At 36.3% G+C, this 13,172-nt stretch overlaps 1 protein-coding gene across 3 annotated transcripts; it reads right to left on the minus strand.

Moving 5' to 3' along the window:
* Positions 1-131: 131 nt before the first annotated feature.
* LOC113635690 (endothelin receptor type B-like) lies at positions 132-12,336 on the minus strand. 3 transcript variants are annotated; one of them, XM_047802108.1, is made up of 10 exons: positions 12,204-12,336; positions 8,148-8,524; positions 5,521-6,001; positions 4,216-4,328; positions 3,364-3,568; positions 2,958-3,107; positions 2,715-2,848; positions 2,375-2,483; positions 2,109-2,289; positions 132-2,026 (listed from the first exon to the last, which is right to left on the minus strand). In XM_047802108.1, exons 3-9 carry the CDS (start codon positions 5,923-5,925, stop codon positions 2,152-2,154), a joined length of 1,254 nt encoding a protein of 417 aa, XP_047658064.1. In that variant the 5' UTR covers positions 5,926-6,001; positions 8,148-8,524; positions 12,204-12,336; the 3' UTR covers positions 132-2,026; positions 2,109-2,151. The 3 variants fall into 3 exon arrangements, with proteins under 3 accessions (XP_047658064.1, XP_026991060.1, XP_026991061.1); XM_027135259.2 differs by having other exon boundaries at positions 132-2,289; XM_027135260.2 differs by having other exon boundaries at positions 132-2,289; positions 12,276-12,335.
* Positions 12,337-13,172: the final 836 nt, after the last annotated feature.

Here is a 13,172-nt window from a genome sequence, read left to right on the forward strand (position 1 = left end):
TGAGAGTCTAAACCACTGCAATGGTCACACTCATGATTTGGAGGATTTGTGCACAAAAAGTCAAACCATGCCAGTGATGTTTAGTATCTCTTCTCAACAAACTACAGCACTGCAAGCACTGGAAACATCGATGTGATAAAATAACATTTATTGCAGCATTTTTGCCAATAAGTAGGTACAATATAAATGCATTGTTAATAATGAAAAATAAAACCCTTTAAGAAGGAAAGAAAATGTACACAATAGGAAAAAGTAAATATATCAAATATCTGAAAATAATATAGAACAGTTTAGAAAAATTAAGACATAAATGTTGTGTTAATTCAGATTAGTATTAGAGTTGGAAATAGCAGAAATATGGCATGTATGGAATAAAAAATATAATCCTTATCAAGTTTGAAAATGAAAAAATTAACAAATTAAAATTATAATGAATATCATAGCCTACATAATAAAAGAATTTATTAAATGCAATACAAATCAAGCTGCTCCTTCTGTTCATACAGAAGTGCGAAAGCACAGTTCCACCTTTTGACATACATTTGACATGATTTTATTTAATTTATTTTTGGTAGGACGTAAACCGATAGCTCGCATAATATTGTCAAGTCCCATGTAGTAGTACAAGGTAGGTGTGCATCTCAACATTTCTGTTCTGACATCGAGGTGTTGGAAGGAACTTTTCCTAGATGTTAAAACATCCGAGTCACTGACTGCCTTTAAAAGATGGATGAAAGACCTACCTCCTCAGGAAATACTTTAACTAGCACTTGTTTTACTAAAAAAATTGTTTTTCTACCTGCTGTTCTTCCTGTATTTCCTACTAACAGAAGTTTGACTGATGGTATTCTTAGTATGAGAACCTATGAACCAGTATGAATGTATTCATTGAGTTACACTTTGACAGATCAATGTGGGTGATTTTGGAAAGACTGCAGGGATAACGTTAGTTAGCTAACTTTTTCCATATGTGCAGTAAGAGACTAGTCAGCTCAATGTATAGTACAACTCTTGTGTAATAAAAAGCAGCTCTGCCATTTTTATGTGAGACCAAAAAACTCCTCAGTCCTGATTACTTTTTTCTTTCTCACTTCACAGACGTTCATGAATTCATAAAGTAGGCAAGAGCGGAAGTAACCGCTACAAGAAGCAAATGATCCACCATCCTGCATCAGTTCCTATTCACTGACTTGGCTTTTCTGCTGGGAGTTTTTGGGGTTTTTTTTTTTTTTGCCTTTGGTCTGACTGATGCTTTTGCTTAAAAAAAGAAAAAAAGGAGTTGTCTCCCATAACACTGTAGCAATGATTCACAAATTGTAAAAGCCGCGGCTTAACCAGAGGTTAGCATCTTTTGGACATTAGACATTGTCATTTATCTTTTAACTTAGGAGGTGCCAGTGTTTTACTCTGAATCAAAGTAATAATACCATGGTGGTTTCATTAGTGATGGTTTCACTGCAATCCCACGATTGAAAGATGTACCATTTTTCTGATCAGTAGTTTACACATTTCCTTTCAAATTAGGCAAATCAATTACACTGTAGATGAGATGATGCAGATGATCAATGCAGTCATGTTCATAAAATAGAGTCCTAAAATATGTTAATATTACAGCTTGTGCCATTTATCACAGTGTTACAAATAGCGTTTAAACATTGCTTTCTTTTATTACTGATTATGGCACATCATCTGTGCTGTTCCACCAGTAACGCTTCATTAGTTTTATAGAAGTTCCTAAGCTTTAACTAATGTAAAGATGGACATCAGCAATGAATAGAGCTTTACTCTCACTTCAGTGCAATCTCAGTATTTCACTCATCATGAGCTGCTAAAGTCCCCTAAAGTGTAGCTATCCAGTGGCAATACTATTTTCAGAGCTCCAGGATCCAGCCTGCATGGGCCACAAGTGACGGACAGCTTACAATGCTCAGCCAGTCTGTGATTATCCTGTAAATTTGTTCATTGTGCTGGAAATCTTCTTGAAGAGAAGTGATTTGGTGACTCCACTCAGCTGTTCTGGTCCACACTGTAGTTTTTGAGTGGAAGTATGATGAGAATTTGAGTCACCAGGAATGATGGGAATCAATTATATGGTACAGAGGGCAAACCTGGTTGCTGCTAAGCCCAGGAACCTCAGGTTTCATGGAGTAATTAGGAGGAACTGTACTTCTGACTAGACCGCGAGCTGGACCGATCCAGACCATTACCAAGACTTGACCCTTTCCAGCGGAATCCTGAGCCATGTTCGATGGCTGGAGAGTTTCTCTGGCACCAGCAACAGAGGCATGACTAAGAGATTAGTAGGAACAGACACAGTTAGAGCATAATCAACTGTTCTGCCATGTAAAATGCAATGAAAAGTTTCATTTCATACCTTGAAACAATTTTTGAACTTCTGGCTGACAAAGTAGAGAGCCACAGGGTTGATGCATGAGTTGAGGGAGGCCATATTGATTCCAATGTAGTCCATCACAAGAAGGAAGCTAGCAATGCAGACAGGGGTTAACAGAAGAAAGGAGAGGGAGAAGTAAACAGCACGTTAGCTGTGGGAGTGCATTGAACTGTACTGCAAATGGCCTTGTGGGAAGATCTGCTGATGGTGCACTATTTATCCAAAGTCACTACTGATAAGTGTTCAGCTATGTCTTTCACAACTTAATTTGGGCTGTCAACTGGTAGAAGGTAATGGAGAAAGTAAAGAAGTGTGTTACTACCTTAGGAGCTCACAGCGGTTGGGGTCATTCGGATTGTAGATTGTCTTTTTCAGGATGCGGCTGAGGTGCAGGGGCAACCAGCAGAGAGCGAAGACTACCACGAGGCAGAATACAGTTTTAGCCACTTCCCGTCGCTTGAAGAGGAGGCAATACAAACCATAAAAGATCATAGGAAAATGTGATAAGGGTGCCTAAATTTAGAATTTCTAATTACATTCCAAAAGACTCAAAGGGTGCCAGTACCTGCTTCATATGATCATTGAGAGCAATGCGCATTCCTTTTTTCCTTTTCAGCATCTCACATGACATGAGGGTGTAGAAGACACCAGTGCAGGCCAGTGGTAAACAGAAGTAAAAGCCAAACAGCCACCAGTCCTTTATATCCTGATAAAACTTTGGGGTAGAGATTCAAAATATTCAGTACATTTGAAGAATTGAGTAAAATCCACATTTATGTTTCAGAAAGTTTTGAATGTCAGAAATCAGATCTTCTGTAAAGTAGTAAGATAACTAATAAGATAATCAAGATAATTATGGCTCCATTGAATACGAACAAAAAGGACACCCTTAGAATCCATCTATGCATAACCTTATGGTTAAAGATATAAAATCCTATTTGTGATTGAATGCAGGGGGAATGTGGTAATACCTGCAGGAACTGTGTGGTCTGTACAGGATGGAGCAAGCACACCAACAGTTTCTGGCCTCTATAAAATGTCTCCATTATGTCAAAGGCCAAAGCCTCGGGCACCGCTAGGATCACCGCTAGCAGCCAGATGAGGGTTACTTCCACAGCTTTCCATAATGGAATCCCCATTCCCTTCACCCGGCTCCATGAGGTCACAGCATGATATCTAAATGGATAGCAACATATGCTTTAATACAAGTCATAATTCATTCATGCATTCTAGGGTTTTTTATATACTTAGTATACACTTATAGAATTATAACATCATGATGATGAAGAAGTGACTTTGACCATGACATTTGTGCTGGTCAGAAACCGTTGATCTCCTGGGATTTTCCATGCACACGTGTCTCTATAGCTTAAACAAAATTGTGCAAAAAAATAATAAATATAAATCGTTTGCAGAAACACCATGTTGGTGAGAAAGGTCAGAGGAGAATGACTAGACTGGTTGGAGCTGACAGGAAGGCTTTGGTAACAACATGCCAAAACGTAAGGCAGATGGCCAAGCCAAGAATAGGAATCTGAGGCTGCAGTATCTTTAATTGTCCAATTTTGGTAAACTGACAGGATACCAATGTATGTGAAAATCATAGATCATGAATTTATTTATGCAAAATGATTGGGTATTTGCTTGAATGAATATTTGAATACTTAAGACTGTTCTCTTTATCCAATTGTTCTGAATGAAATCCTGTGTTCATTCATTTATGTTTCAGGTACACAACTGATCTGATTAATCAGTTAACATATTTCAAAATAATACAGTACTAATGCCCTTTACATACATATGCTTTGGCTTTTCATACTAACCTGTCAATACTAAGTGCGCACAAGCTAAGAACTGTGATGCCCACTGAGGCTTTTTGGATGAATGGCATGAGCTTGCAGATGCACACACCAAAAGGCCAGTCTTCTGCAAGCAGCTGGAGAGAAAAATAATATTATATTATTTATTATGGAGACCAGTACAAGCAAATTGGACAGTAAAGGCATTTATACTCTGACAGGTTATAGCATGTAATATATGAAATGTAAAGAATATGTATATATTCATATATTTATAATAATTAATTATTATTATAATGAATTTATATAACTGAAGTTGTTTAGATCGTTAACGCTTACACTCTGCTTCTAAGCCTTTTTACAGTTTCCTTAGTATGGAGATAAAAAGCACTCGCTTCATGTTTATTTTAAGTTGTTTGAAACAACTCAATTGTTCTGGTGTGTGTTAATCCACACAGCTTGTTCTGTGTAGTTTCCTATTAGAGGAATCATATGAATACCAAATATTCAACTATTCTTGCTTCCATGTGCAAGGCGCTTAACTTGATTTGTGGAGGGAAAAAAAACTTTTTATAAATTAATGCAATCATTCTAACATGTTGTTATCTCTATAGTATTTGTTCATTCACATTGTTTTACAGTATATGGTGGTATTAATGGTGGCAAGTAATTAACAGATTCTTAAAAATGAAAGAAAAAAATCAGGATCTGACTTGTTTCTTATAACATTACATGTAACTTTAAATGGATCTAATGATGGCCTGTTATGTGTTGGTAAAAAAAAAACACATCACCCTGTAATAACAACCCTCTTATAACATCATGTGCTTTTGTCTTTATTTATTAGAAATGATACTTTACTTATCATGTCTATCAAGTTTAAATACATATGTGATATTTTGGGTTTTTCTGACATTGTACTAGGTTGCCGTAAAATGCTGTAATGAGTGCAACGTTTTCCAAATGATGTCAGAGATATATGGTTCCCATTTCCTCTTAAAGCACACTACTTGGCTGAGCTCTACGTTCAACCGCTGTCCAAGTTTCCTATACACAACGAAGCAATTCATCATTCCAGAGTTAAAACTTGAAGCATTTATATCCACCCATCCTTAAGCCAGAAGCCAAAAAAAAATTGCCTCTGTGAACTGTCTTACAATACGCTGTAACTTAAACTCTTTTATGTATTACAGCTAACGTTTTTTCAAGCCTGTGGTCTAACCAAACTTTCATTTTGAGACTGTAATTGATATTTACAAAGTGGATGGCACTAATATAAGTCAGACACGACTTTTTTTGATTACATTGCTTGCATCGTGTGTATCCTACCTTAAACACGTTGATAGGGATGGCAATGAGTATGTAGAGAAGATCTCCTAAAGCTAAGCTGCCAATGAGCACATTCGGTCCATTCCTCATGCACTTGTTCTTGTAGATGATACGCAGCAGTGTTGAGTTTCCGATGATTCCTACCACAAAAATTATGCAGGATATGACAGTGTTGATGTATTTAAATGTGTGCTTTATCTCACTGGGCCTGACACACATAGGTGGGAATGGGATACGGGGCGAGTTCCTTGACCCAGCCTGCTCTGTACTGGAGCCATTCCAGGCTGAGCTCTCTACCTCCTGATTGGGAACATCGCCGAGCACAACTTTGGTTGAGTCGCGACTGAAACGGGAAGCCCAGCTGCAGCCTGTCAGGAGTAAAATCACCAGCCACACAAGTTTCATTCTCTGTTCTCTGCTGAAACACTGGAATGGATGAGGTTGTGGGTTTATGAGGTTCCTTTGCTACTTTGTGATGCACCTGTAACAAAAAAAACATGTGTTTTTAATAATCCAACAGAACGACACATGTAGTGCATTATACACAAAAATCAAGACAAGATCTTTGCTGAGGGAAGTCATTTTATTTGTGTGATAAAGAGTGTTTCCGTAAAGAGGATCTGACTGTGTTTCAGCTGGATTAGTCTATGGTACATCCTAACTTACACAAAGCAAAATAACAGCATGCAACTGATCTGTTTTCCGAACTAAAGTCTTAAATCTTATCAGAATGGACCACCACCTTTTACACTGTCCTTTACTTTTGTATCTTATCTGTAAACATACACACAGAGGACAGCTTCAAGATAATGGACTTGTGTCATTCAGTTCAGTAGACTGTTCAGAGAAATATCAAGGCTTCTCTGAGAATACTGAAAATTATATAATTCTTTTCTTAACCATTCTTGTTACCATTCTTGTTGCTTGTAAAAGTGGTTGTACTGTGACATACTTCGTGACTGTTTTGCATACTCTTTCCCATAAAAGTTCCCCCTCCAGCCACTATATATTATTATATTATTTGCTGAGAGCTGGGAAAGCTGGGTGGGACTATAGACAGAAAGGTCCTTTCTCTTTCTAGTCTTAAGGGCATAGAAGTCATGTGAACCCCCCAGTATGAATAGCTGAATTGATCGACCACTAAGGCATATGTGAGACAATTTGACAAGTGGTAAGTCAAATTAGTAACTGTTATATAAGCTGAAAATAAGGCAATTGTAAGAATGTGGAAGTGCTTCTAGGGTTATCACCATATGATATTTCATGATAATGTAACATCAAAAAAGCACACATCATGATTCTCTCTAGCACTATTCTAAAATGCACACAAAAAGGGTTAAAAATAAAATGAAGAATAAAACCATTTCTGCTATATGAAGAAACAAATTCAATGGAAGACACTGAACTCACCAGCAGTTGCATAAAATTTCAAGCTGAATATCTCTAAAATTATGGTAAATGTCACCACTGAGTATTATAAAACTGATACTAATTTCATAACCAGGCAAAAACAGAAACGTAACAACAAAACAAAGGAGTCAGTGTAATGGTCCCACAATGGGTAGTATGTATGAAGAGTATAAAGCTCAGAAACAGAGGTGGAGGGCAAGGGGCATAACAAGGGGCAGACATTACACAGATTAGTATAGACATCAAAATTTAAGATGTTTCGGGAACGAAACATAATACAACAGCTGCATTGCTCACATGTACCATTTCAAGTCATCCCATAGTACCCTCAGGGAAATATTGGGTTTATAAATGCTTCTTTTGTATAACCACATGAACTTTCAGAGACAGTGTGCTCACACATGACTAGAACAGCCCAGTGAAAGTCATCATTAAAAAAAAAACATAAATCTTACAGCAAATCAAACCATGCAAAGATAGATCTCATTTATTACAGTGATAGAAATGAATTATTATTCATTTCTCATTTCAGCTAATTATTTCAAAAGCTGTACAAGTTTAATAATTGAATCATGAATAAAAATATCTTGAATTTATTGAAGAAATGATTTGCAAAATTGTTGTTTTGGAGAATTTTTGCTGAATGATTTTTTTTTCCCCTTTTCCCCACATTATTTATTATTATCATTAATTATTTTCCATTTTGGCAAGAAGATATTTTACAGTTAAGGGTGCCTTCTTATCTTGTATGCCTACCTTTAAAATCATTTAAAAAATATTTTTAAATTCTCAGTGTCATATTTTATTTTTTATATATGTTAAAATCATTATTTTTAATTTTACGGTTTAAACAGATTAGAGCAATCTTACAGCACGTCTAAACAGAATACACTGAAGATTGCAGCAATTTGCAGATGAAAATCTTTTCTGAACAAAAATCTCCACTTATATAAAAGCGAATATTAATGTGTGGAAGAACAATGCATGACAAAATGGGTCATAAAAGTCCAGAAATGCCATGAAACGAACTGAACATTTCCAGAAACATTTCATACGACTGAAAACATTTTGATAGGAACCTTTTTTTTTTCTAAGTAAACACGTTTAAACGTCATAGCACAGTGCATCGCTCTTCTTTGTTGATCTTGTTGGATGTATTCAATCAGTCATAAATAAAAGAATTTCTGAACATGAGAACACATATTTTCGAATCTTACCTTTGTTCTAAGTTACTTCTGATCTCTGTTCCTGTAGCAGTCTCCTTTTCTGTTGTGTGAATGTTTCTGATCAGTCGCTGTGTTCACACTTTACGCACATCTCCTGCACCGACGGATATTGACGCGCACTAGTCACTGTGCGTTTCTGGGGCTCAGTGTGTGTGTGTTTCTGTGTGTGTGTGTGTGTGTGTGTGTGTGTGTGTGTGTGTGTGTGTGTGTGTGTGTGTGTGTGTGTGTGTGTGTGTGTGTGTTGGTGCTGCTGTTATATACGGGCTGATGAGGGCTGTGAAGAGCCGATGAGTTTCATGCCCTCCAGCCGCACTCATCTATTCACTCGTTTCCATATCCATCCCTCCAGACCACGGGTTCTCAAGCAGCTAGAAGTCAATTACAGAGTAAAAGAGTTTTATTCCTATATGATTCCAGGCCAGATTGCATTTTTATAAACAATAGGTACAGCAAATATATATATAAAAGTATATATATATATATATATATATATATATATATATATATATATATATATATATATATATATATATATATATATATATTGAATATTGAATATATATTGAGGCATTAGAGTTTGTTATTTCTATACATTCCACTCATTCTGAAGGATTAATAGAATAAATATAGAATAACCAACACCTCTAATGATAATTAATAGTCATTTCCACCACTAGCATGTTATTAAAATAACAACACCACCACAATCTGGGAACGCATGCATATACATTATATCACTTAAAACTAAGGTTCTAACATGGTAGGGGATGCTATGGAAAAATGTTGCCCTTTTTTTATGGATGATATCTGATTTGTTTTCCAGTTTTACAGATCTCTTATGCAAACAGTTAAAATAAGGTTATAAAAAGTGTATAGTATTTAAGCATCACCAGATAGTTAAATATGAGTATAAATACTTTTTTTCACGTTTTGTAAGACTGCATGCATCTCTGGAGCACTTATTTCTCTGTTAAATAAAAATTAAGAATGCATATGCATACTCACATATTAAATATTAGATAGAAATACTTATTTATATATAAAATTTTTTAGAGGAACTGATCACCTGGATCAAATTCAAGCTCCAATTTACCTTTTGTAATCCAGACAACTCTTAAAAATCTGGTTAAAACTTAGAACCATGGAGGAAGAAACAGCTGGTCTTGTTCACATCCTCATTATCAGTATCTATTAAAGGTAAAGCTTTCTTAATTATACACTGAGGTATGCAAACACCACACACAACCATCCAACCTCCCACACACACACACACACACACACACACACACACACACACACACACACACACACACACACACACACACACACAGAGCTAATACGCTTGGTAAACATTATAGACAAACAGCAAAATCTTCCTTTGCTGATCTTGCTCTCTGTTGTGCTTTTGGTTTACAGAGACCTGGATGCAAAACATTTCATATTAAATTTTATCAAACTTAAAAATATTTTTAGGTTAATACTTCTTCTTCTTCTTCTTCTTCTTCTTCTTCTTCTTCTTCTTCTACTACTACTACCACTTATCATTTTTTTTAAAAATGTTTTAAATCCAAATGAAACATTTTCTTCATATGCCTTCACTTGGTCTGAGATTATTGCTGACAGTGACACTGCCGACTGCTTTGGATGTAACAACTCCATGACAATTTAGGAAAAGAAAACAGCACCCAATGACAGCACATGACTTCTAAATAGCTTTAAAATGAGCATGGGCTGTTTCCAACAAAGGCAGCCTGTTTTTGGCCTCGAGTGCGGGTGTAAAATTCACAGAAAGTGCCTCAAAATAGCTTGACGACTTGCTAAATATAGTGAGATGAAGCCTTAGGCAAGACAGGCATTAGGGTTTATCTTTAATTCTGCATGTGGACAGCTGGGAGAAAGGAACCCAGGTTACTTCTATGTCCGGTGCAACTTTAACCTCAAAGTGATCACCATGACACAACAATGTGCATTGTTGGAAACAGAGGTATGCTAATAATAGTAAGCACACATCAGAACTGTGGTCCGAACTGTCTGTTTTAGTCCCAAGCCCAGTGTTTACAGGATAGACTCCATAGCCACAACAATCCAGACTATTATAAAGCAGATATTGAAGGTGGCCAATTGAATTGCAGATATTGAAAGGCCAATTCTTTTGTTTTTGCTACACACTAAAGACATTTGTGTTTCAGACCAACAGATGAATATGAGACAATAAATAAGAAATTCAGCTTTCATTTCATATTTAGGTGTAGAAGTGTCAACAAAAAAAAAATTATGGCAGACCACCTAAAATTTAGGTGAGCAAAAATATAACTTGTACACTTAAAGTGAATTATAGTACAGACTTAAATTAAAGCATAGACTTAAAGTAAATTAAAGGAAATAATGTTAGATATCTGGTTGCCTACTTTTGCTAACTGCATTAAGCCAGCAGCTCACTGATACAGCAAACTGCTGACTTTTTTCTAAAAAGTTTCCCAAGTTTCTACCACTGCTTCATTCAGATGTTTGTTTTGGGGGTTTCTCCATTCAGTCTCCTTTTTACTAGGTGAAATGCTGCTCAGTTGGGTTAAGGTCTGGTGATTGACTTGGCCAGTCTAAAACCTTCTACTTTTTTCCCTGATGAAGTCCTTTGTTGAGTTGTCAATGTTGTTACAGACAGAATGTTTCTGTAGACTTCTGAATTTATTCTACTGCTACCATCATGAATGCCACTGACTGTTTTTTGGGGTTTTTTTCTTAAAAGTAATCACATATTAACTGCTTTTTTTCCTCCACCGACCTGTTCAATGTCTAGTTGTTCATATACCAGTGGTATCTTTTCCCCCCAAATTATAGTATAGGCTCTTCACAATGCACATGTATTGGCACTGATCACTTTTCCCATCTTTTCTCAGCTTCAAAATGGCTTGCTTTTGTCCCATAGACAGCTCTCCTGACTTCATTTTGGTTCATCCTTTTAAACAAAAACATGTAGTCTTTAGAGGCAAAACCAAAAGTAAAATTTTAGGCCATTAGCTATTAGTTTGGCCCTGTTAGATTGTAATTTAAGCAACCATTCTAACAGGAAACACCTGTCAGTTATTACTAACTTTCCAATATTTCTGATAATAGAAAAAACATGGTTTCAAACAAAAGGTGTCATGCTGTTTAAAACATCTAAATGTAAATTTCTGGAAATGAAAGGTGAAATAAAGATATTTTGTCTCATCTTTTGATATCAAAACCAAACTATATGCTAAAATCAAACCTCTCCTTTATCCCCGAAATAGTAGAAAATGTTGTATCACAGGAGTTATGCTCATATCTATATAGGAATAAAATTCATGAAATGTCAGGCATTTCTCATTATAGCACAGACACAGCACTGGTTAAAGTGATAAATGACCTACTACAAACCTCTGATCAGAGTTCTGTCTCCTTGTTTGTGTTGCTTGACCTTAGGGCATTTTTGACATCACTTATCATACTATTCTCTTTGATGGACCAGAAAATGTTAAGGAATGAGTTAGGGAAGTGGCTCTTTTCTGGCTCAAGTCTTATTTGACCAATTTATATCAGGTTGTAGATGTAAATAGAATTTTCTATGCAATATAGAGAAGCAAGGTTGTATTTCAGGCCCACTGCATTTTACACCTGGGTAAAATTATTCATAAACATGGTATTAGATTCCACTGTTATGATGATGGTCCATGGTTATATGTTTCAACAAAGCCAGATGAGAGGCAACACGTTAATAAAGTTATGGAATGTATAAATGACATTAGATACTGGACACTTATTAACTTCCTTTAAGGACAAATGTTCTAGGACCAAATGCAGTTAGACATGAGTTTTCTGATTACATCTCTGCTTTTTCTGTTTTATCATTTGTAACAATAAAAGGCATTGGTGTGATTTCTGACTTCGGTTTTCTTTTTGAAGCACATTTACATAATCTTACTACAATAGACTTTTATCATTTCAGAAATATTGCTAAGATAAAAAAAAAATATAAGGTCACTATAATGTTGTGAGATAACACAAAAAACCCACACATTGTGTTACCTAGACAAGCTCCATTTTAGTCCAAACTGCACAGGTTCCCAAAAGATTTCACATTAATTAATAAAATATTACCGTTAAGCTACAACGTATTGAATAGTCCCAGACCACGTGTAATGTGTCTGTCTGTGTTTTCCCCTTGTTTCTGTCTGCCGTCTCTCCCTGGTATTAATTGTTTTGCTCCGCCCACTCATTGCTCACCATGGACACTAATCACATTCCATCTCTTCCCCAGGTGTCTTGTCTTTGTCTCTAATCGTCTCTGCTTTGTTATTGGCTCCTGTCCACTATATCTACTCTGTCTGTTCACTTCCCTGGTGTTGGTCGTTGTAGGTGTTTGGTTCATGTTGTTCTCGGTTCCTGTTCCGTGTCCTGATCTGTTTTGCCTGCCTGTATGTTTGTTTCTTGTTTTTGTCCAGTAAAGTCCTATCTGCATTTGGATCCTCTCTTGCCTTTTGTTTCACCGTGTCACATCGTGACACCATGGTAGCTGCGCAAACTTTTTTTTTTTTATGAGCCACCATAACTAATTTGATCAAAATGTGCAGGCTATTTGTTGGTACCTCGAGTATTGAACTGCACAGCAGGAGGCAGAGCTTTCTCTTCCAAAGTCTCACAGTTATGGAACAGCCTTTTTATTAGTGTTTGGGACTCAGACACAGTCTAAGTGTTTAAGTCTAGGCCAAAAACAGACTTGTTAAGTTTAACTGTTTAAGTTTAGTGTCAATATGTTTTCTTAAGTAAAGGAGCAGATCTAGATGCGTTTTAACGAAGTGATGCCCTCATGTCTGTTATATTCTTGCTCTCCCTTTAAGTTGTGGTGTCATAGCTACTCTTGCCAGAATCCTTGCATTCAGTCTGCACACAATGTACATTGTCCTTAAATGTCCTTGTTTGTCCCCCCCCCTCTCTCTCATAGTCAAGCTGCTACATATGCAACACATCCCAAGATATCACTTACCACTGATACTG

Source organism: Tachysurus fulvidraco, chromosome 17 (assembly GCF_022655615.1).
Source record: "Tachysurus fulvidraco isolate hzauxx_2018 chromosome 17, HZAU_PFXX_2.0, whole genome shotgun sequence".
Classification (NCBI taxonomy): Eukaryota; Metazoa; Chordata; class Actinopteri; order Siluriformes; family Bagridae; genus Tachysurus; species Tachysurus fulvidraco.

Coding starts and splice junctions, on each gene's coding strand:
- LOC113635690 (XM_047802108.1), bottom strand. CDS start 5,925: ATGAAACTTGTGTGGCTGGTGATTTTACTCCTGACAGGCTGCAGCTGG. Junction 3,108..3,363: donor AGACCACACAGTTCCTGCAG/GTATTACCACAT, acceptor TCTACCCCAAAG/TTTTATCAGGATATAAAGGA. Junction 2,290..2,374: donor AGTTCAAAAATTGTTTCAAG/GTATGAAATGAA, acceptor CTAATCTCTTAG/TCATGCCTCTGTTGCTGGTG.